Here is a 26,480-nt window from a genome sequence, read left to right as displayed (position 1 = left end):
CTAAATCCATTGGATGTTGGATGTAAAATTATTGATATTTTAGTCTTAGATAAATGATTTTTTTTATTAGTTGTTATTGGCTTTGAACTAGATGTCAGTAACTGCGAGTACTATCAGATCTGTATTCAGTGTCTTTTTGTTTATGGGATGTATAAGTACCCATCCACGTCCACTCTGTGTTTTTGTTCGATGTATTTTTATTTGTATCCATCTGATGAGTTAAGACTTTTTCAACTGATTTTTATAGTTTGTTCTTATATTGTACTGTTACACCACTGTCCCAGGTTAGGGGAGGGTTGAGCGCTCACAAACATGTTTAACCCCGCCACATTCTTTATGTGCCTGTCCCAAGTCAGGAGCCTGTAGTTTAGTGGTTGCAGTTGGTTCATATCTGTCATATTTGTTTTTCGTAAATTGTTTTGTAGTAAATTAGGCCATTAGTTTTCTCAATTGAATTGTTTTATATTTTTCATGTCGGGGCCGTTTATAGACGACCATACGGTATTGGTTTTTTCTCATTGCTGAAGGCCGTACGGTGCCTATAATTGCTTAAATCCACTTCATTTGAACTTTGGTGGATAGTTGTCTCATTGGCAATCATACCACATCTCCTTATTTTTATATATATATATTATTTTATTTATTTTTAAATTATTTTCAAAATGTGATATTCTAATATTCACAGTATTCATACATTTATTTGAATAAGAATCAAGAGATTTCATTATATTGTCATTTTATCTTCTTAACTCATCCTCATTTTTAATGAAAAACTAGTCAAAGATCAAAATTCAGTAAGAAGATGCACTTCAAAAGAAAACACACACACACACACACAAAGTTAAATGCTTTAGAAATTTTTTTTCTTGTATATTGCAAGAGGAATGTTATGCTAAGACAAGGTAAACACATAAAACAAAAATAGAAAATTAAAAACAGGAAGCATTTTCGTTTTATGGTTTAAATGAGTATTTAAAAATCTAAGGTATGTTTTGTTTGCTAAGATATTAGTACATTATGTTCTTAATGAATAAAAAGTGCTTCAATTAGACATCAACAAAACGCCAACAAATCCAAAATATATCTAGAGTTCAGCATACGGTATTCAGCAACTGATAATTTTTATTAATCGATTCTCAATATAAATAAGAAAATGTTGTATGAGTGCCAATAAGAAAACTCTCCATCCAAGTCACAATGTATAAAAAGCTAACAATTATAGGTCAAAGTACGGCCTTCAACACGGATCTTTGGCTCACACATAACAGCAAGCTATAAAAGGCTCCAAAATGACTAGTGTAAAACAATTCAAACAGGAAAACCAACGGTCTAATCTATATAAAAAACGAGAAACGAGAAACAGCTATGAACCACACCAACAAACGGCAACCACTGAACAATAGGCTCCTGACTTAGGACAGGTGCATAAAAATGCAGCGGGTTTAAACGTTTTAACAGGGCCAACATTCACCCTAACCTGAGACAGTAGTGTAACATTACAACATAAAATGATACATTATAAAATATCAATTGAAAAGGCTTAACTCGATTAAAAAGACATTTAAACAAAAACAAGTAAACAAACAGCGAACATATAAGTTTGATCTATGACACAATATAAATACAATATTAAAACGTAGGTGCCTATATAACATAGACGTTACAGGTAGTAATAAAAAAGATGTAAGCTGTGACAAAATGGCGTTAAATAAAACAATATACACAGGTAAATTTAAATATACTTATTTTGTTGTTAGGAGTACGGAATTAAACATTTTTTACAAAATTAATAAATTTATTGTTCAGAGTACGAGTACAGAAGTGAAAATTTATCGTCATACTAAATACTTATCAAAGGTGGTATATATTTAGAATAGTGAGACGAGATATAACACAAAATAAGTAAACATTGAATTACAGAAATGCATTACAAATAATGTCAACAGGTCAAATTAACACGAAAGAACGATTTGAGAGTACTCGCAGTTACTGAAAGCTAGTTAAAAGCCAAAAAAAATTAACAATAAGAAATCATGCATCAGAGACTAAAATCTATTAAAACATACCCCAGGGATTTAGTGTTTTAACGCCATGAATAGTCAAAGAAGACATGACTTGTGCAATGCCAAAATAAAAGTATTGATAGGCAGTAGGATTGTTAGGATTTTACCTTATTATAAATATGTATCATGTTATATATATATAAAGCAATTTCTATATAGAACATTAACGTGGATGTGTATTTATACATCCAAAAAAAACACTCGAAAAGAATACAAATTTAGTTATGTTTTAATTTGTTGATGACAAAATGGATGTTAGTGCCAATGTAAACAATATTCAAAGATCTTATTACAACATTAATAAGAAAAACCTTTACTTATAAGTTTGTTTAAAGGTTCGATGAGTTTACACGGATCACATAGTTATTTCCGAGCTTTTAGTACAATATTACCGTAAAATTTAGGATGTGAAATACCGTTTTTAATAAGTTTTCTACAGGTACAACCAAATTTACTAATCAAATATTTGTATCTATGAAAGAATTTTAAAATTAGTAAATGTTTTAAGTAATATATGGTAACGAAATCATGACTTAATAATTTACCAGTGATGCATTGATTACGTTTGTTAAAATCTATGACATCACTACACACACGGGCATAACGAACGAGTTGGGATATATAAACTGTATGTGTCAACTGGTCTATTAATGTTCATTTCTCGCAAATCAAATATGATGATATAATCAAGGTAACAAACACAAACTGAGGGAATCGCATGAACTCCATAGTTATTTTTTTCACGATTATGTAAAAGGTATCATAAAAAAAGTACAGAAAAATATGTAAAACTCTATACCTTCATTCTATGATATCGTAAATAAATACACAAGATTAATAACAAATAATATTAACAATTCCTGAAATCAAAGCTTGTTGTTTGTTGCCTTGTATTATATTTTTCATGGTTTAATGACAGGATGAAGAAGGCATGTTGTTTATCACTTGATCAAGTTAACAAGTTAATTACAAAGTTAACAATCAGTTGCTGTAGTTTACATGGAAATAGTTTAATTTATAAATAAAAGTACTTTATTTGGTATATGTTAATGAAACAGCAACCCAACAACACAATAAATTATGAGACATCAAAATGGCAATGTTTAGGCTTAAACAGTCTTCTTTAATGTCATAAGGAACGCAAATTATATGCTGTTTAAAAAGACGTATCCCATCCCATTTGATATATGTAAATATCAAGAGTCTATAAACTAACTGTTGTTGACCTTACAATAAGGCAAAGGGTTTATTATACTTTGAAAGTTATATGCATTATCAATCGCCAAAATATACTCACAAAAGGTGTAATTTACTATTTATGTGTTGCATTACAGAAATGTAGGTAGAAACATTTAAAAATCAACATCATCTGAATAGGTTTGAAGATTTTAATCCGTCTTACCGTGTTGGATTGAAGTCCGTTTCTTGTTGGTTACATTTGCACATATCCACATATGATACACTTACATAATTCCAATATTTCAATTCCAAATTTTTTAATCCAGTTTTAGGGTTAAATAATTTACATGACCGATGGTTTACACATTGGATGATGTAATGGGACTAGATAAGGGGTAATTACCAATCCGCTATTGCATGATGTTTAATCTCTTTAAATAAAGGAGTAATAAGACAGATAACATATCTGGTTGGTGGTTTGTCTTCGACTTATGAGGACACCCTTTGGTATCTTGTCTGTCTTGTACACCTGTAGAAAAAAGGTTTATTCTCATTTTAAATAATTAGTTTCTATAGTTTAAGACTTAATTAAAACGAAACGTAAAATAGGACACCAGGATTGTCAACTGCAATGCGTCTATCCAAATACCTCGGAGTTCCACAGCTATATTTATACTGCCGAGACCCTCGTCATTCAAATTAAATCAATGACACTTATTTTGATGTTTGAATTGTATAATGTTCTGACCCGGTCAACGTTATAAGTATAATTGGTTTATTGTCCGCGATGATGCTTATTTTATACCAGTAAGTGTGTAGTTTTTAATACCAATAACAAATGTTGTTTAAATGCAAAATTGTTTGCTACCAAATTGACCAGATAAAGCAGATATATTTAAATTATCCATAATTTCATGTGCACTCTCATAAGCAGGCAAAATAAGCTTAAATTTAGCTGTCCACTCGTATTTACTCCTTGTAAAGCTGAAATGTTAGCCCAATAATTGCCATAATTATCTTTTAACTATAAGAGATCGAATGAATGTTTATATTATTTTGGCAATTATTGGGCAAACATTTCAGCTTTACAAGGAGGAAATATGAGTGCTTAATCTAGTCAATTGGTAAAACAAGTGATTCTAAAATCAATGTAAGCAGTTATAATTTGTTTTTCTATTACAGATTCAGATGGAAGGTTCTTGACCAGTATTTGCTTTCGCCTTTATAGTGAGAGTATTTAGCTGTAGCTTTATTATGTACGAACCTTAAATACAGTTCCTCTAAATAAGGAATATTAAATTCCCAGCCATAGTACCTTCGTCATATTCAAGACGGTTAAATCATATGTCAGGATTCAAAAGCTTATCTGCGTCAGGAATTAAAATCCTCATGTATTTTGTCAAAAACCTTAGACTATTGGCTCATATTTGGGAAAACACATGTTGAGGGAAAAAATACTCATTGTTTCAGAATGTTTTTAAGACCGTTTGACTCGATTAATTAATAGGAACACTCTGTGTAGTAGCTTTCTGAAGCTTGTAATCAACAACCTTGATATTCAATAGACAAAAACCTTACGTTATCATGTTAATCATACCTTCTCCTTTTGATTATAAACAACTTGATTTGTTATGATACTCTCTTAGACATATTTTTCTAAACTACAATTTTCGCATGTACATTATTACAATTATGAACATTAGATTTATCTTCGTCTGTAATTTCTGTGCCTTTTATTGTATTTGCTAGTTTTTCATATTTTCCATCCTTTTCTAAGATATCGATAAATAGATTATACATAGTTTCATGTCCTCGCAATAGTATATCCATTAACATCCTGTTCCTGTTCTTTGCTTCTGACGAGGGAATTTCTTTTATCTGTTTACCTTGGTCTTTTGTCAACACATTTCTGAATATCAGGATATCTATTATGCTTGGCTGTTGTTTCCGGGAGAATGTTTCTGAATCAGTAGTTGATGAACTTGCTTCGGGGAGGTCAATATACGCCTCCAATGATTCTACAAAAACGTGTAAAAAATTCGAAAATACTGCCATAAAAACATGATCCAAACGAATAATAGCAAAAGATAGGGCAGTGAAACTGTTTAGTAAATCGGGAAACAAAAAGACAAAAACAAAAACTTAAACAATGACTGAATTACAAATCCCCTTTTCTGTTTTTGCTTATGATTTTTCTGAATCACTTATTGCCCTTTTGATATCTATGTTTGTTTAGAAATCATTATTCATTGAAACAACTTATTATGATTATGGTAATCAAAAGATACTGTTGGCCTTAATGTGAGACTTCTCATATTATCATAATATGAACATAATTATTTCTTGCTTGACCATAATGAGATTTTCAGTAGCATCACAGAATAGAGTAACACAACATGTATATGTAGACAATGCAAAATACACTTTGATATTAAATGGAAGTGTTGACACACACAGTATATTTATCAAATAGTATATCTCTTTGACATAAGGAAAATGAATCATATTAGCGAGCAAGAATGCATGCGCCATGGGTGAAATTATTATAGCACCCCAAACTCATAACGCGTATGAAGGACATTCAGATAATTTTGTATGTTATAATGATATAATATTACTCAGGACTGTGACATAATTAAACATAAACATGTCGATAATCCTCATGGTAGACAATGTTCAAATGTGTCCACAATCTTAACTTACCAACTTAACAGAGAAATGCCAAATTTAAGAAACAACAACCGAGTCGTTTTTTCTACCATATCTTAACTATGTTAGAAGATATCTATGCAATTCTGACAAGATATCAGATTAATGCATGTCTATGTCGGCCAACTGTGAATTTGCAAAAAAAATCTTCAGTTCAATGTTCTACATACAATCATCAATTTAGAATTATAATCTAATTTGTGAAATGATGACCACAATGAATCTTTTTACGTGCTCTTACTATAGCGAGGGAATACCAACGAAGCAAGTACAATGCAAATATATGGGAAAAAGATAAATTAGCTATAGCAAAAAAAAAAAGAGAAGACGAACAGACCATATTTACACTGACAACTAAAGTTTAACCTAACCAAGGCAAGCAGTTCTCCATTTCTTAAACCCGTAGTGTTGCTCATTTTGCAGTCTTTGCAGTCAATGATGTCAAAATTGAGGAAAAAGATTCATAGGAACACCACGATCATCCCCCATAACCGGATGAATTTACATTTCCCTGAACCATTGCCTTCTCAACTGAAGCACCGATCCATCATTTTTTATTCATGGTTGAATATTTTGATGAGTTAATGTGGTAAATAGGCGGATTGATAATAATTGTCCCTTAATTCACCATATGACCCTATTTGCGATATCTTAACGGTTTGTGTTTTGCTCAATGTTGAAAGCCGTATGTATCCTATAGTTGATTAAATCTATATCATTTGGTGTCTAGGGGATAAAAGCCTTATTAGCAATCATACCAAGTACTGAAATGACTACTCAATCTCCAAAACAGTGTTTTTACCGGTATCAAAAGTTTGAAAGATTAAACATAAACTGTTTTAGATTTCTTAAGTTGTTCGTTTATGAATTTCGAAATTATTAAGGAACTTAGGTTTCACCTCCCTCAGTAAAAGATGACCTAAGATACATAAGGCTATTATTATCATAGCTCATGTACACATTTGAAAAACCACTGAATTGTACTAAATTGACTGCAAGCGAACTGTTTGAACAGTACTGAATTTACCGCAGCGGTTAAGTCTGAAAATGACTGAATGATTTATTGTTCAGACTTTTTAGACGATATTAAGTTTAAAATGAGCATTTCAGACTAAGACTCATTTACTAGTGAGAAAAGAAGCTGATCACCGTCACATGTGATAATAAATAACGGTACTCCATGCCGTTAAAACAGAGAAGATTATCAAATGAACTGTTCAAAGCATCTTGATTTATGTTTAAGAACCGCAACAGTTGAAAGGAAGAATGAAAAGAAGCTAGCATTATCCTTTAACTTCATTATCCGCTATATAGCTGATGTCGTCTCACTAAAAATTTGGTGACAATGTTGAAAGCATCTATCGCCACGAACTTGAAATAAAGGATACGACAGATACAGTTAAATCAGCCTCAGCTTGACTTTCATCTAGAAATTGACAATGAGGGTCGGTTTTGAACAAAAACATGAGGAGTGGGATCTGCTTACCCTTCCGGAGCACCTGACATCACCCCGGTATTTTTGTGGGTTCGTGTTATTAACAAACAAGGACGCTTTACATGAATGCTGGACTAGCGAAGCATATTGTTGACAGTAGAAGTGCAATATGTTGTTGAATAAAACGAAGAACCCACAATAAAAATAAATAAAAATGTAAACATTAGAAGACAATAGCTCTCTAGATGTTTTAAATATAGTAAATGGTATTTTCTGGGGTTTAAGAGAAAACATAAAAAAAATAAGTTTCTTAAGTTTACCTGGATTCTGAATCTTGCTATGTACATGCTTTACCTCACATGCTAAAAGACGACATATAAACCATAATATTTTATATCATGATGAATAAATGCATTCAAAGTTTGAAAATAAATAATTTGAAAAATTTGATAAAACGCAGCGAGGTAGGTTTGATCTATTCTTGACCGCTTTACTGTCCCGTATTTACTGTAACAGGTTAAGTAAATGTTTCTGAAAGGTAAAAAATTAACACCATCGAAGGCATGTTAATGGACTTTTAAAAAAATTGGCACTGATTTTCGATGATTGCCTTGAAATCGAAATCTGACGTCATTTTCTAAACTATGCGGAATGTGATTGGCTATATGAGCTATTGCCATGACTTGACATATGTTGTACAATTCTTTTTATTTTTTTTTTTATTTTCTTATTTAAATCAAAGCTTGCTTATATCCTCTGTACATTTTCAGAAATAAGTCATGTGGCTTCAATTTCTTTTGTAGTTACTAAGTATTATAGAAATAAGGAGATGTGGTATGATTGCCAATGAGACACATATCCACCAAGAGTCCAATTTGTCGTGGAGGTCACTATATAGCATTCAACAACGAGCAAACACCATACCATATAGTCAGTGATAAAAGGTCCTAACACGAAAACTTTTTAAACAATTAATACGAAAAAACACAACAGCCTGATTAGTAATGACAAACAAATATGACAGATGAAGCAATAACAACCAATGAACTGCTTATTTTCAACAAGAAAACAATGTTATTTCAATGTTAAGGGTGAGGTTGTTTCAATGAAGTAAGTTTCATTTTATATTCAATCAAAAATCAACGTTGTACTTCGGTACTGACATAATTTATAATAAACTTTCTAAAATTGTCCGTTAATAAATTTTGAAATTATTAGAAACTAAGGTTTCAACTCCCTCAGGCAATGTTGACCTTAGATGGATTTGGCTGTTTTTTTAGGTCTTTTGTAGTAATATAGCTCTTCAACTGTTTCGGTTCTAATACATCCTTGGCTTTCAAATATTGGGCTTTGAGCGTTCCTGATGAAGGTAAATCCAGAAAAGCGCTTAGGACGCATGAAATTTATAACGTGTTGTTTTCTTTTTGGTAACAACGTAGAAAATAACGTCACCTTTTCAACGTCAACTTTCCAAACTTACAGTTCATTCAACGTCATTTCAACGTTGCAGGTTAACGTTGTTTCAACGTTGAAATGCCTGCTGGGCGTTGTCAACAATGACTATGACAAAATATCAATGATTGTATATAAGATTTTCAAAAATGGCTTTTTAAACTAAATGTTATAAAATAATGAAAAGGAATGTGGGGTTATCGGGGAAAAATTTTATTGGCATTACATGGATAAAACTCGAGGTTTGCAAATATCTGACAAAAAGTCAAAAACAAGAGAAGCAAACATCCTTAAATTATTTATATATATGTATAATAAATATTTAAGGGGAATCATCCTATTTTTTTAAACTGAGTAATTACCAAAGCAAACAATTCGGGCTTAGTTTGTATCCAAACGCTGTGCAAGGGATGGTGATGATAATTACCGTATTCATATAGATCGTTATTTCTCGTTTGAATGCCCCCTCTTTCCAATTGCGGGTGAGAAACAGTTTAATCGACGATTGCATCGAATATCTTATTTCGTATAACCTCAAACTAATTAGAATGTACTTACCATATAGAGGAACAACAATAATCATAATAATAAGTAATGCTGTAGTAAGGAATATACATGGTAATCTATGTTTTCTACCTGTAACAAAATTGATTTTTATTAAAATTTCATATTACAAAAAAACAAAACAAACAAAAAACGACCGTGCGAGACCCTCATAGTAGTCAAGGTCGTTAAAAACCCCTTTAGTAGAAGTTAATTACACGAATATGTCTTAAAAATGTTTTACTTGAAAAGAAGGGGTATGATAAAAGCAATTATTCAGCCCCTAAAATTGCAAAACATAGTACAATTATGGAACAATGATGTTAAATTTATTGATAAATATGAAGGGCCATACAATCTGCAAACTTTAGTGCAAAAATGGTTACTGATGGTATCACTTTGACGTCATAAACGTGTCAAAATTGACATATATATCCAAAATTTTACATATGCTATTTGGACTAACTAGATATGCCTTACTAAAAATAAAACTTTAGAAACATAAACATCTTTTTAATACTTATTGTGTAGGAAAAATATTTTTGGTTAAAGCCTTGGCTCATTTCTAAATATTAATCACAAGATCTCAAAATTTGTCTGAAGCCTAAATGCAATTATCGATGGGAAACTTCATAGTGAGGAGAAAGATACCAAATGGAAACTCAAACTCATCGATGACAAACTGACAACGCCTTTAAAAAAAACAAAAAAAATAACCAAAAGACAAACAACAGTCTACAAAACACAACGTAGAAAATTAAAGACTGAGCAACACGCCACTTAAACAGCAAATGATCTCATTTCTTTCGGAAATGTAAGCAGATCCTTCTTAACATGTGGGAACCGTCGTGTTGCTCATGTAAGTACAGACCCAAAACGAAGAATGCTTAAATTTGTCAGACTTATGTCTTATGAACCCCTGAAGGTTCTTATTTGATAGATTTTTTATTTTCAAATTTGAGGGGACAAAAGAATGCCTTGATCATCTCCTTTGAATGAGTTTGAATAAAGCAGTAATTGGACTTACTTGTTAATAATTCTAATTAGCATTTCTTTTATCAAAAGTCTTTACTTTAGCCAGCTTATCTTCACGCATGATTGATTTGTTACAGTCAGTTTTTATTTATTTCCTAACTCTAATCTGAACCTTATTTCAAGTTTGGATTGTGCTAAACATATATACATGTCGAGTAATGTTAGAATTTAAACATTTCAACCATTGTATAAACTCCGATTACCACAATATATATGTTTATACGGAACTGTCTTTTGAAACGTTGAACAGAATAATATACCTTCAAAAACAAACAAAAATACAATATTATCTACCCTTAATTTTTCTTAGGACGTCAAGATAAAAACACGGAGATGTAAGAATGTTAACAAATCCGGGTCTTCGCATGTGCGTCAACAGTGAGCAAACACGAAACCGTTGTGTAAGCTATAAAAGCCCTGGAATTGTTAAATGTAAAACTATTCAAACGAGAAAACTAACGGCATGAGTAAAACTACAATACATAAACAAATATAATCAGCAAATATAATCAGCAATACAAGATCTACACGAGAATTATTGTGACTTAAACCATCAATTGACTCCTTAAAGTTAAAATTTACCTTTAATTACTGTTTTATTTTTGCAAACGGAGTAACATTGCGGAAATTGTGAATTCACGAATGTAATGAAAAAACAAAAAAGGAGAGATGGTATATACGTAATAGAACGTGACTGCTGATTTAACTTAAATTTTTTCAAACTTGTCAAACTGTTTAGGTTTATTATAATTCTGACTAAATGAACTTTTTTCAACCTAGTTAAATCAGTATTTGAAACCAACCAATTGTATCAGTTGTACTAACCATGTCAAATTATACGCCCGGAAAATGTTCGCACCATCCTGATTATTCTCACAAACCAAAATATTATAACATAAAATATTATTTATGGCTCCAAAAGTATACACACTATGGAATTCTGTTATTGACAAGACCACATGCATAATCAAAAGAAAAAAATTGAAGAAAAATAAAGAATTTAATTAAGTACAATGTTTGTCAAACAAGAGAATGCTTGGGTGCTTAAAACAATTAATGTTTAATTTTGGATCCGCACAAGTAGGAAAGTTTAATAGCACAATCCTTTTGTTTGGAAAACAAGAATATGTATCAGTGGTTGCAATAAACACAACAATGATCAATTCCGATTGAAACCATCGTACGGTTCAGTTCTAAAGAGAATAACAGATTATTACTACTCTTACTGGTAAAACGAAAGACAGTTATACATATTTTGTCTGTAGAATTCAATTTAAAGTTAGTGTTTACTTTTTTAGGAAAATGTTTATATATAGCATGATTACAAAAGGACAAAAATACATGTAGGATATATCTCATGTAACTTGTTAAGCACTTACCTATGTTATCAAAGTTTTTGGCGTCGTTAAATCTGTTTCCAAAAAGCGAAGACATGTTGCTTTTTGATGACCTATTTTAAGATTAGAAAAAAAATATCAACGCGACAATCACAACTGTTTACGGACGGATAGTCGACGCCATAGATAGACACATATATGAAAAAGCAACATATGAAATAGTCTTACAATTAATTAAGCTTATTAATTTCCTGGACTAGGTTTATGTGATCCTGATTTCAAAACAAAATTGTATCGACTACATTGTAATTGTGCCGATATTTAATATTCCAGGTAAAAATCCATATTCCTTCCTTTTGGAAAATATGTGATAGCAAAGGTTTATAGAATATAGTCGAGGAATGCAACCGAAACAGCATCCACAGGACATTACACATTTAAGAAAAGATAGAACAATACGAATTGTTCAAAAGATTCAGGGTATTCGCCACCGTTATTATTCAGAACCGCTGAATCAAAAACCTCTACAAGCGCCATTATTACAGAAAACATCACGACAGCATATTAAAGTCCTGGAAAACCTTTTCAAAATTCAGATACACGATTCATTCTCATGTGCAGCTCATGACAATGGAAATTTTGCAACAGGAAAATTAAAAGTACGTATTTGTCGTTAAACGACCTCACTTTCATTGACGAGGTTTTAACACAAATTATAGAATATAACCTTGCATTATCCAGTTACCACTATCCAGTTACCATTTTTCATTTTCATTTACGCCGAAGAACTGTTATATATAGTACCGAAAAAAAGTATAACAAACATACCGTCATCCAAGGTAAATTCAAAAAGGGAAGTCCATAAAAACTGACAAAATCATACGTTACCAACCAAAGGAACGAGTGCAAAAACAACTATCATATAATACACCGGTTCATTTAAAACACGATGGGTTTTATGTATTGTTCTGAATCACAATTCAAAACAGTTCAATACCACCATGAATACATCCGTCTTACTGATTAAAATGTTTTTATAAGTTTTATGGTTTGCTTTACCCCATTCGGATCCATAGAGGGTTAGTAAAATCCATAGGGGTGAGGCCGACGGCCCTATGGATTTTACTAACCCTCTATGGATCCGTAGGGGGCCAGGGGTGAACCGTATAACGAATTAATCGCACACCGAACTTTTCATGCCAAGTTTTGTATAAATATAAACAATGAAATACAATAACATTTATAGATGACGTCACCATTAATAGTAGACATGACGTCATGAACCCTAAATCAGGCGGATACCCAGTTGAAATTAAACAAAAGAAATGGAACTCTTTATTAGAAAAGGTAAAAAAGGCCAAATTGGTATATTTAATTGTTTACATCTGTTTCTATGGGCTTGAAAAGTTTAATGACGGTGCACAATCTAGGAATTTATGCATCTTATATACGTGGTTTACATTACAGTATGGAGCTTCGAAATATTTGTAAACTTGTAAATTAGAGACAAATTTTAACAAAACAGTCGAATTGTGATAGGTGCAAATACATGTGGATCTTTTTTCTGCATAAGCATAAATTCCTCCGAAAAATTTTCCACAGAAAGATCAAAGATTGATCTTTTTGAAGCATTAATTTGCATCTCTGCCCCCGGCGACAGTTGTTTGTGAAAAAATCCTAAAAATGGGCAATAATTTCATCGAAAAAGAGAAAGTACACCTTTTTTCTGTTTAGGCGTGTTTGAGTTGACTATTATGTTTTGAAAACGTATAAAGCAAAAATATTTGACACATCATCTCGCTTCAGATTCTATTACTTTTATATATTTAGGCTATAGGTTGATATAATAACATTAAAACTCACAGTACTATAAAATGAAATATATGGGTCAAGTGAAATACCTTTATAATGAGTCAAAACAATAGAGTTGGTGTGTTTAAATAACAAATTTTTACTAAAAGTACTTGACGACAGACTTTACAAGTGGATCTTAAAAATGCATAACTTCAATTTTTGTGTGTGGTATCTAGGGTTATGAGTCTTCTACCCCTGAAAAGTCTGCCATTCTGCAAAATATATAATTAGAATTTTTTTAAATGTTTTCAAACTTTTTAAAATTCCCCCTGACAACCGATCAGACAATAGATTCAAGTTGACTAAAGGCATAACAGTACATTAAATGATTCTCAATAGGTAGAAGTTACATTTTTTTTAAATACAACTGGCATATAAGGATAATACATTTCAAAATTTGGTAACGATATAGAATTTGACATAGTGCACAATTGTAGAAAAATATGTTGACCTGTTCAAGTTTAGCTTTCTGTTGTTTGCGTCGTACTCTCACATTTATATGTTCCTTCATGTCATCTAAAACATACCAGAACCAGTTTCCTCTTAATTTGCCCCAAAAAATCTGTTCTATAGTATCGGTTTAATTTTGTCAAGACATCCATTGAACAGGTATCCATAATCAGAAATTATCCAGTTACAATTATAGACAACGGAATAAAGAGAGCCAAGGTCATTAATATTCGTGAACTACAAATAACCAAATTAAAGAGAACGCCTATGCATTACCATATATTTCGAAATTCGAAGAAACAATGAAGCATCCAAATGTTTTATCCAAAATTTGCCAATGTTAAAAACACATCTCAAATACATTATGAGTCAACGAAGATAAAAATATAATCAAAGGTAAACGACAACCAAAGTCTTTAAAACAAAGATAATGTTTCATTAAAAAATCGAATTTAACAAATGATTGAATATAACCTTATAAATAACATAAATCTTATTATATATTCTTAACGAACACATATGAAACATTTTTTATTTTGAAACGTTGCCTTCCCTGTTCCGGAGTATGATTTATTTTAATGTGACGTTACCAGTAACAACGATAATTGTAAAAAGGTAATATGGATGTTGACCATTAATATCTTTCATGTAAGTGAAACTAGTAGGAACAAGCTTAACCTTCTAAAAAGGTACAGAGTACTTCGCAGGATAAATTATGTCAGCTTTTGTTGATGTGTTTTATTTTTATGTCATAAATGTTTAGTTTTATTTGTTCATCTCCGGAGACTTTTATTTGGGTTTCAGTTACATTATTATTAGTTATATGACACAAATACCTAACTAAAAAAGGCTCGTTCAGGAATAAAGGGGACATCACTTCCGCAGGTCACGACTGTGAAAGGAAAATAAAACAAACAATATAATTAAAAAAAAAACAGTTCGTTAGATTTGTGAGGTTATGTTCGGATCTCCTTGATTAGACATACGATAACTTTGGTGGGGTTCGTGTTACTCAGTCTATAGTTTTCTATGTTGTATCTTGTGTACTGTTGTTTGTTTGTCTTTTTCTTTTTTAGCTATGGCGTTGTCAGTTTATTTTCGAATTTTTGAGTTTAAATGTCCCTTTGGTATCTTTCGCCTCTCTTTTGTGGAAGATGCGGAAGATTTTATTTCATAACGTTGAAAAAGTTTTTCCTATTCGTGTCATGAGTACATACAAACGGCATAAGGTCTGTATTATCCCGTCTATCTTTTGGCGTTCGGAATTCATTTATACATATTTCGAAAGCTCCAGATTTTAAAAGAGGGGCAAAAGATACCAAAGGGACATTCAAACTCACAAGTCGAAAATAAACTGACAACGCCATGGCTAAAAAAGAAAAAGACAAACAGACAAACAATAGTACACAAAACACAACATTTAAATATTTTTTGTCATAAACTCGTATATGATATGGGAATATTCGGAATTGTCGGTTTTCGTGGCAGATCAAACATCTAAAATATAAATGTTTACAAAGCGATATATGTCTAGTGTCCATATTCTTAATCTACTTTTGACGCGACAATCGTGTCTGTCTCAGTAGTATTCCTCACATAAACCACATTACATTATGCTAGTAACGCAGGAGGTATTGCCGTGAGTCACAGAAGTAGGGGTTTGAATCCCGATGATGGAAGAATTTGAAGAAGGAAATTTGCCGGTTTAAAATTGTTGGGCTTAATTGCAGATGAAGTGTACATAAATTATGATATTAGCCCTGTATAACCATAAGTTATCCGATGGAGATCATCTGTCGTATATTTGTCACATATCTGAACGTATGTATATAAATCTGGTTGGTCGTTTTATATGGAATTCTATATATATATATATATATATATATATATATATATATATATATGTATATATAATTCGTCTGAAATTTAGCCCAACAATGTTAGATCTTCAAATTTGCTTCAGCAAATTTTTGTTTTTCCCTCAGGGGGATTTGAACCCTTACTTATGTGACATTGTGGCAACACCGTCTGCACCGTGTCCAGCGCCTTAGACCACTTGACTACCTAGGCTATATAAAAATATAGTTTTCGCTGGTCGAGTAAATGCATTTCCTCGTCTCCTTTTCTAGGGTTGTAACACAGTGCATGATGTATAGTGGCAAGTAGATGGTGTACCTTTCAGATCAGCTATTTTGTCTGTCGTAAAGGATTCCAATGTAAATTACCATGCTGCCACATCAAATTTTAATTTAATATACATGTCTAAATATGTGACAACTCCATGACAGACATTCTGCATCGGATAACACGTGGTTATTCAGGGCAATCACCATAACATAATATAATTCGTCTCAAATATAGCCCAACAATGTCAGATCTTCAAATTTGGGTAAGCAAATTTTTGTTCTTCCTTCAGCGGGATTCGACCCATTGCTTATGTGACATTGTGGCAACACCGCCTGCACCGTGTCCAGCGCCCTAGACCACTCCACTACTCGACCACCTAGGCTATATAATATGTAGCTTTTGCTGGTCGAGTAATGTCTTTCCTCCTCGGACTTATCTAGGGTTGCAACACAGTACATGATGTATAAGGGCAAGTAGATGGTGTTCCTTTCAGATCAGCTATTTTGTCTGTCGTTAAGGATGATAATGTTAATTACCATGCCGCCACATCAAATTTAAATTTTATTATACACATCTAAGACATGTGACAACTTTATGACAGACATTAGGGTTGTAACACAGAACATGATGTTTAGCGGTATGTAGATGATGTATATATATTTATATATTTTAAACTACTCTAAATATCAGCACATCAATGTAAAATCTGCAAATTTGCCGAAGCAAATTGTTGTTTTTTCCTCGCCGGGATTCGAACTCATGCTATTGTGATATCCAGACAACACCACCTGCACTGTGTCCTTCGCTCTAGACCACTCGGCCACCTAGACTGAACTATTTCTATATTTTATATTTATAGCCTTCGTCAATGTCAATAATGTTGATCAAATGTAAAACAATACTAATTGTTTATGTTTATCAAATGTAAATCAATACTAGTTGTTTATGTTTAACAAATAACTCAGTAATACAGTCATCAAGTTTATGATCCGGCTATCTGAAATGGGAACTGGGAGAAGCTGCTTCTTATAGATATCACTTCTATTGCCATTGAGGCGTTGTGGAAAGGCTGACTCACCAACATATTGGAGGCCGCAAACCGAACATTCTGGAATGTAAATAACATTCATACTTTTAAAGGTCGCATTGCAATATATTTTATTGGGTTTTGTTAGCGGCCTTACTGTGGAACGTTGATGAGTGATGCATCTGTAGGCAGCATTTACAGCATTTGTCACCACATAAACAGTATTCTCCAGAAGTAATTCTCGGTTCAATTCGACCCAATACGCGAGCATTTGAACATGATACAGGATTGATATGAAAATACCTGTTTATTAACATTATAACAAAAACTGCAAGGCAAAAATTGTTTTCAAGTGGTAATTAACTTACAGTTCGGTAGTAATTTCTGGACAGGATATATTCAGAATCGCTGCACTATAATGAGGACATATGTACTCTATAATAAACAAAAACACATAAATATTAAAAAATATTCATTTGCCCTAGCCAAATCAAATGAAATCAAAACAACATAGTCTAAGGGTTGAATGTCACAATTGGCATGTAGATGAATAATTAGTCTTTGACGTTACCTACATTGTTACCTTACACTCCTAATTAACGTACACCGGATGGTTAACGTATTTAAGATAAATTCTATAACACTTTTGAAATAAATTGAATTCAAAGGTCGAGAAATTGGTAAATAATGAAATCGAACTGATAACCCACTTAATTTGTTATAATAGTCAAAATGTCATTTTTTTCTCAAAATAATGATTCTATTTGATAATCAATATTATCTGGACACTTTAGTACATATTATTAACCGTGATGTCAAAATGATATCATTAACGTTTACAAATTGACATATTTGACTTAAACTACTTAAGCTCCGACATGTTACACTGTTGAGTCCGAAATAGACAATAAAACAATACACGAAATACAAGCATTACAGACAGCAACTAACTACTGCCATTAAATTAAAGTCACATAACTTGAAACTGGCACTTAAATAATGAGTCAATGTTGAACATGAGTATAAGTGCCTGTTTCAATCAAAACCAAAATCAAAAGGTAAAACACATCAAACGAATGGAAAACAACTGTCATATTCCTGACTTGGTACAGGCATTGCGTTATGTAGAAAATGGATTAAACCTGGTTTTATAGCTAGCTGAACCTCTCACTTGTATGACAGTCTAAATTACTAAAATGTTTGCTTGACATTTTCATGATTTAGTTAAAATCTTTAAGATTTCTCTGCACTATACAAAACAATGATAAGCTCACATATTGATGCATGCTTCAAGAATACGACAAACTTTACAAAACTGCAAGAGTGAATCGGAATTTCAAAAAAGTCATCAATTAAAAACAGAAATAAGGTTCTTGCACGCAAACTCTGACCAAAAAAAATAGCGTTTTCTCTTTGATCTGGTTTTTGGTAACTGCATAAATGGGTGTTGTTACAAATTTAACTCCGTCTTTTTCATTTTATATTAATCACACACAATGCATATTTAATTCTAAATTAAAACTACAAGGAAGTCGAAATTATCTATGATCGGGTCAGTCTAAAGCTTTACCAAAAAATATAGTGGCTTTTAAAATGTCATAATCTGATCAAAGTAATCAAAACAATTTCTTTAGAGACATACTGAAGAACGTCTGTTTCAATTTACCTTCATTCTTACAAAGTAGTTTGTGACATGCGCAGTCTTCCTCTGAGGGTATACAGTAACAGTTATGCCTTGGCTTGATCACAAATCGGTACCCTTTGGAGAAGTCACATCCACAGGTTGTGTCATTTATGACAGTTCCTTCATGATAGACGATTTGACCCTCTTCATTACAAAAGGACTTTTGGTACATACACTTACTGTTTCCATCAGTTGAGAATGGGAAAGGCTGATAACGTTTGGAGCTGCATTGTGCTTTGTTGAAATTTGGTTCGAATATAAGTTTGCTACCTGGAATCAATATACAGAAAAATAGAACATGCCATATTTGAACATCATAATTGGTCAAATTAAGGTTCTGGTGAACCCCAATTTTTGACATTATTACCTATTATGTCTGTTTGTTTTGTTCACACATCGTTGTCAATATAATGGAATTTGATGCGACTGTCAAACAAGTGAGAGGTTTTGCTAGCTTTAAAACCAGGTTCAATCCACCATTTTCTACATAAGAAAATGATTGTACCAAGTCAATATGACAGTTGTTATCCATTCGTTTGATTTGTTTGAGCTTTTGATTTTGCCATTTGATTAGGGACTTTCCGTTTTGAATTTTCCTCAGAGTTCAGTAGTTTTGTGAATTTACTTTTTAGTAGTACGTTTAATGAGATTGACCTGTTTCATATTTGAGTTCTAGTCCCAGTCTGTTTTATGTTTCTTGGATTGCATTATCTATATATTGTTTATGTGTTTTGTTCAATTATAACATTTTGTATTTTGTTTCAGGCACAATTTAAAATGTAGCTACGTGTTATCTCTAACTATGCCCTTTTATTATGACCTGTATAATGTGAAAAGTTATCAATTCCTTTGTTATTGTTGTTTTACTATTTGCTTAGAAATCTTCTCTTATATTCATTGTCATATGACCAGTTTCATATACCAATAAGAGCATAGATAATTAGGGATCGAAAATTCGTAATTTGTACTGAAGGATGCAAAAAGTAAGTTTTTGTATAAATAGTAATATGACAACTAATTTTATGTAAAATTTGTAGACGATACTCGCATGTGCCTTAATCAATCATAAGCGTCGTATCTCCCGCCCATGCAGTAACCGAAACTTACGTGTTACTATGAAATAGAATTTATTAGTTAATTTTCTGTAAAATTACTGTTTTTAAATTGTTGATTTTTTCGAAACACTCATGTGTCGTAAACCCAATATCGATCTCTTTCCTGCGAATTTGACACCACTGAAATAATGTTTCACCAAAAATGAAAAACATAATGAACAGGTGAAGCAAACTCTGCTAAAATTCAAGAACAACTAAGCTCAAATACTGTCTTTAGTGGGGTTCGGTTTGCTGTGTCTTCAGTTTTCTATGTTGTGTTTTGTAGTCATTTTAGTCGTTTTTTGAAATGCCGTTGTCAGTGTTTCTTCGACTTATGAGTTTGAATATGCCTTTAGTATCTCCCTCCTCTTTGAGATGATCATTTATTCAAATGTCCTAATTCATAATGCTCGACTTTCAAATGTCGAGTAAAAATTTTCTAAAATATCTAAATCAGACACATTGAGTTGACTATGTGCGTTTAGTGTTTCATTCTGCACAAACATTTCAGTAGCATAGACACTATTAATGTGTCCCAATTACCACATGAACAAATTTAATACGAGGATGTAGAGCACTAAAAACCAAAAAATCCGGAAGATAAATAATGATTAAAAACGAAATTACCTGTGCTGCTATAATCTAGTCCGTCGCAGTTCTCATGGTATGAATTCTCTGGTGAACGCAACAAACACACATAGTCTCTACCGCAGTCAAAGATTTTCGCTCTTAGACGCCATTCTCCTGCAACTGGACATCTTAACCTATATCCCATCGTCACAACAATAACCTGTCAAATATATATAATGTTTATGATGGTGAAAATATGATTGCATAGCCAGCGATGTATTAAATGCATACTCAGTAAGACCAGAATTTCTCTAACTTCTAATCGCCGCGTGCTAAGAAGAGAAGCAAAACATGTCTGTTTTCAACATTTCAGTTTTACCCACACTGGGATTGAGGCAACGTTTGTCAGTTGCTACGCAACGTCATGATTTATTGTTCTGTTCAAATCCTAATCCCACGTCGTATGCTTATATGAATGATTTGCCTCACATCCGATGATGTAAATGACGTCATTGAACAATATCGTAAGAAAATAAGGATTTTACGGGAAAACAAACGAATGGGAAACTGAAAGTCGTTAAAATATGAAAACATAAACAAACGATGGTAAGAATTGTGTATTGTTGATATCTTCTGAAATGAAAGTAAGATAGTCAATTAAGTTCACCTAAATCTGTTTTAATTTGTTATTGCTTATCATTTAAGAATGTCACTTATTCAATTTTTTCGTCGTTTACGTCAATATCAATAATGTGTTAAAAAACGGGAACAGCAAACATTTTTTTCCACGGGTTCGTTCTTTATTCTGATTTATTATGCCTCGCTGTCGCTCGTGGTAAAATCTCAAGCATAAAGGGTCAACCCGTGGTAAAATCATGATAATTGCAAGCTCCCATGAAATATTTCTTAAATAGTATATTCATATAATGTGTCATATTTTCCATTTGAAGTCTTTTATTAGATCAATTTCGGTCACGAAGATTTTGTGACGTTTAGTTGTTTTGTTTTGTTTTGTTTCGTTTTTTTTTTATTTCAAAATAAACGATCCATATACTTGTTCTTCTAAAGTGTAAGGTAAAGATAATTGAATGAAATGCTTTTGAAGATGAGTTACCAATAAAATGAAAGCCACAATAACAAGTGATCTTCTTAAGTCTAATACGTTAACATGCACTACAAACTGCTCAGAGGAGACCATATTTTGTGTTTGACCAGTAAGGTCGAGAACAGATTTTACTTGGCAAGACTCGACATAATCTCGACTGTACTTAACTGAACTCAACTTTAGTATCCACTTTACTTAATAAGTCTGATTGAGTACTTGATAATCGTAACACATTCGACCAAATGCGAGTACAGTTAAGTAATGTCGAGATAATGTTAAGCCTTGACAAGTTAGATCAGTGCTTACTGGTCGAGCACAACATATGGTCTCCACAGATTCTGAGCAGTTTGTAACTACAATCTCGTTCTCTTTCACAAATGTGACTTACCGAATTAGACTATTTACCGGGTTTGTAATATAATGAGCAACACGACGGGTTCCACATGTGGAGTAGGATCTGCTTACCCTTACAAATCACCTGAGATCACCCCCAGTTTTGGTGGGGTTCGTGTTGCTTAGTCTTTAGTTTTCTATGTAGTGTCTTGTGTACTATTATTTGTCTGTTTGTATTTTCTTTTTTAACCATGGCGTTATCAGTTTATTTTCGATCTATGAGTTTGAATGTCCCTCTGGTATCTTTCGCCCCTCTGTTGTAGTGATGGTAAAATATACTAGATAATTATAACATATTACTTGAATTTACTTTAAACTTGATAAGAAATCATAGTTCGCATTTATGTACTGTTTGTAGTATAGGCATGTCCACCTTTATTTACTCGTGCATTACTTGTAGTTGATACTTTATTTCGATTTTGATTTGTCTTGTGTGTTCTGATAATTGATTTTTGCTTACATACCATTCTATAATGTATTTTATGACAATTCCACAAGTATTTCATTTACCAGTATGAAAATAAGGATATATGGTATGATTGCAAATTATAAATTGTGTCTGTATCAATATGATAAAATTCTGAACCATGGCAGTGTGACGTCAGCTATGCCTGACAAAGACTTCCCCAAACGTCATATATTTTTTTAACATTAATGAATTCTTTATTGCACTATCTAGTTGATAACAACTGCCCGATATAGTAAAACGATTGTAAATAGTTTCATCCCTATGTGGTATTCGTTATAACACTAACTTATTATGCATTGTTGGTTTGATGTACCTGACACAGATGAATTTTCAAGAAAACATACATAAATTTGATCTGAGAGATCAATTATCAGAATTTCATTATGTTTTTATCGTGAATGATCGTTCTCGACACACCATAACTTTGTGAACTTGCATGCTGTTTTCATTCGACAAAATCATCATAGTATCACTCGTAACTGCTATTGCATAGTATCACAACATGTAAAAGCAGTACAGAAAAGCTGACAATCGGTACATATATACTTGTTTGAAGGTACACGGTGAGTAATATATGTAATTTGTTAAAACCCTACCCAGGGACAATTTTCTGACCGCAAGTCAACTGATAGTTGCTTACACTGAAAAATGAAGCAGGTGACAGCAGTAAATCAGTAAATCGATCAGGAAGGGACAAATCAAGGTAATACACACAAAACTGAACTTGCATGAACTCGAAAAGGGACGAAAGCGGGTGACGACCACAGGGTAAGCGTTTCCTGTTGTGCATGCTTCATTTGCCAAGCGAATACATAATCAGTCAAAATGGAACAACCGAGAATAAGATTAAAGACCGGACAACTTTACTGATATCTAAGGATCAGAGTCCGCGACAGCATATCGCTAGTGGGTTGAGACACCGACACATCATATCCGTCAAAACAATTTGTGATGATGAACGCCGGCTAGTGTCGATGTAAGTCGTTCTTCTTGATAAATCTGTAGCAGTTTTTGTGTAAGGAGAACACCTCTGTTAATGAAGTCCGTAAACTCTTAACAAGAACGAGCGTGACGTTTTATCTTAGATATCGAAAAGCCAAAAAGTGGAGCAGAGGGTAAGTCACTTCTGCGAATTGTAAAGTTGATATTTGGAAAGTTAAAATCATATCGTATGTATGTCATATGCTCTTGTTTGAAGTTGTCCATCTGTGACAATATCGGGGAAATGATCATGGTATGACGCTAACCGTCATCTTTTGTAGTATCATTAACATCAAGTTTACTAGGATATATTATATGTAAGCACACATTGAAATGATGATTATTTTGTGAGAGAAAACCATTGACCCCTCTTATAAACAAATCCTCAAACTACAGAGCTAACATGAGACAATCAAGACAGTATAACATACTTTCATAAAAGAGATATGTATAAAAATATCAGGGGTACCAACCTTAATAAACCATGTCATAAATAACGTTTTCATTATTCAGCTTTTGTTTATTCATGTCCTCCTGCAACAGAAGAGTTTTTATTTAATATAATCGATGTACACCCTTCTCTGGTTTTTACTAATGACTGAAAATTCACAACTCACTATGTAATGACATTAACATATCTGTTACAAATAGTTATGTGTTTGTCTCATTCTAATAAAAAAAATATTCATTGTAATTAGTAACTGCCTGCTTACAATTTATACTTATGTAACAAGTTCTTAAAAATTGATACAACATAGTCCTCTATAAATATTCAAAATTTTTGAAACAAAACAAAATCCTTACATTTGGGAAACATATCATATAAGCACTTTTGATACTTTCGAGTTCCATAGTTAATTTTCGTCAAATTGAATAATGACGGTATATCATGTAGCATATTCTATAGAATTTACTGTATAATAAGTCGAATATCGTGATTCTGACGTTAAAGTTTGTATTTATTTAATATTCAAAAAAGACGACGTTGGATAAGTAGTTATCAAAGGTACCAGGCTTATAATTTGATACGCGAGACGCGCGTTTCTTCTACATAAGACTCATCAGTGACGCTCAGATCAAAATAGTTAAAAGCCAAAACAAGTACAAAGTTGAAGAGCATTGAGGTCCCTAAATTCCAAAAAGTTGTGCCAAATACGGCTTAGGTAATCTATGCCTGGGATAAGAAAATCCTAAGATTTTCGAATAATTCATACTTTTGCAAACAGTAAATTTATAAAAATGACCATATACTTAGTAATTGCTATTCATGTCAACACCGAAGTGCTGAATACTGGGCTGGTGATACCCTCGGAGACGAAACGTCCACCAGCATTGGCATTGACCCAGTGGTGTAAATAGTTATCAAAGGTACCAGGCTTATAATTTGTTACGCAAGACGCGCGTTTCGTCTACATAAGACTCATCAGTGACGCTCAGATCAAAATAGTTAGAAAGCCAAAACAAGTACAAAGCTGAAGAGCATTGAGGACGGACGAAAGACCAGCACCTAACACTCTGACACCCTCAAATAAGAAAAATGACATTTTGAGGTTATAATCGTGATTCTGTCAATATAGAATGCTTGCTTTTCTTCGACCTTTGTTTTTTTTTTATTATTTCTTTCGTCAGTAGTGTATCGTAGTTCAAGTTTTAGTTTAGTTCATAAGAAAGGGTCAAATCAAGGTAAAACAAAAACTGTGGGAAGCGTATGAACTCCTAGAGTGCATCGACAGGAACAGCGTCTCCTGCTATGAACGCATCACCTTTCATACGAGTTCAAACTCATTAAAAAAAATTAAAATCAGAACTAAGACACAATCGGTAAAATACAGATGTATACTGGTATCTAATAATTATCTCAGACCTCCAAAGCGTTTCGCTAGTGAGTTGAGACACCGACATACTAGTAATGTGTCGGTCAACATATTCCTGATGGACATATAATGTTGTATCTATTCTCAAGATTTAAATCGTTTTCAAGTTGTGCATAGAGTAACAAAGATTACAAACTATTTTTTTTCTATTAATCGAACTCTAAAAGGTGAAGTAACAAAAATACCCAGCTCTAATGAAAAAATCGAAAACGGAAAGTCCCTTATCAAATTGCAAAATCAAAAGCTCGAGCACATGAAACGAATGGAAAACAACTGTTATATTCTTGGCTTGGTACAGGTACAGGCATTTCCTTATGTAGAAAATGGTGAGCTAAACTAAAAAGTGAATACTTTAAAATAGCACTGTCAAAATGGCGTTTGTTTAATCAAATATAGGTGTTATGTGTAAATATGTACATTCCTTTTTTGTCGAATGTAGTCAATTACTTTATTTGTATATCAGCTGGGTAAAAATATAGGACATAAGTGATAAAATATCCATAGTTAAACTAATCATACATATTTCTTGAATTCGTCAATGATCAGTCTTTTAACAAAGCAGGTCATGAAAAAAAATTTTAGTTTTTCAAATGTACATCTAAATCTGAATATTAAAATATACTTTTCTTTAAGAAAAAGTCTGCCTATTAATAGAATACATATGTGCTTCTCAGAAAAGGTAAATTGCAATATCATTAAAACCCGCCCGCTGGTGCACCTGAAATTACATGTCAGTTAAAATCTTACCTGACAATCTTATGATTATTTAAATCATACGAATTATCAAAACATCAAAGTCAGAAAATCTCTCATAGAAATGTATCAATGAAAATACAAATTTTAAATAGAAACCTACCTTCATCTCTACGTAAACCGATTACAATAGCAATACATATCGTTCAGTTTAACATGCTATGGTATTGATCAGTAACTTCTGTATCGTTAAACGCTGCTGTCAACAATTAAATTTTACAACCAAGTGTATTTGTTATTTGTGTAATATTATTTAGCATTAAAAAAAATGTATTATGTGTAGCTTTAGTGTGTTAGTCAAATAGTTTAAATACCAAAAACTACCTATCCATCGAATATGATATGG

The 26,480-nt window shown here is 32.4% G+C and overlaps 1 protein-coding gene across 3 annotated transcripts; it reads right to left on the bottom strand.

The window, feature by feature from the left end:
• Window positions 1-682: 682 nt before the first annotated feature.
• Window positions 683-26,480, bottom strand: LOC127700926 (uncharacterized). 3 transcript variants are annotated; one of them, XM_052204656.1, is made up of 9 exons: window positions 26,459-26,480; window positions 23,981-24,041; window positions 20,617-20,779; window positions 18,878-19,165; window positions 17,580-17,646; window positions 11,796-11,866; window positions 9,397-9,474; window positions 7,707-7,748; window positions 683-5,260 (listed from the first exon to the last, which is right to left on the bottom strand). In XM_052204656.1, the coding sequence occupies exons 2-9, from the start codon at window positions 24,011-24,013 to the stop codon at window positions 4,899-4,901; spliced, it is 1,104 nt and encodes a 367-aa protein (XP_052060616.1). In that variant the 5' UTR covers window positions 24,014-24,041; window positions 26,459-26,480; the 3' UTR covers window positions 683-4,898. The 3 variants fall into 3 exon arrangements, with proteins under 3 accessions (XP_052060616.1, XP_052060615.1, XP_052060617.1); XM_052204655.1 differs by lacking the exon at window positions 26,459-26,480 and adding an exon at window positions 26,238-26,439; XM_052204657.1 differs by lacking the exons at window positions 7,707-7,748; window positions 26,459-26,480 and adding an exon at window positions 26,238-26,440.

This window comes from Mytilus californianus, unplaced genomic scaffold (genome assembly GCF_021869535.1).
Source record: "Mytilus californianus isolate M0D057914Y unplaced genomic scaffold, xbMytCali1.0.p SCAF_5, whole genome shotgun sequence".
Classification (NCBI taxonomy): Eukaryota; Metazoa; Mollusca; class Bivalvia; order Mytilida; family Mytilidae; genus Mytilus; species Mytilus californianus.
This window is presented reverse-complemented; position numbering and strand designations above follow the sequence as displayed.

Excerpts from the sequence above, each read along its gene's own strand:
- LOC127700926 (XM_052204656.1), bottom strand. The coding sequence starts at position 24,013 with ATGAAAACGTTATTTATGACATGGTTTATTAAG. Across the intron at positions 11,867-17,579 it reads CCAGAAATTACTACCGAACT|GTCATCAAAAAGCAACATGT; the intron begins GTAAGTTAATTA and ends ATCTTAAAATAG. Across the intron at positions 7,749-9,396 it reads TATTGTTGTTCCTCTATATG|CATGTGAGGTAAAGCATGTA; the intron begins GTAAGTACATTC and ends GTCGTCTTTTAG.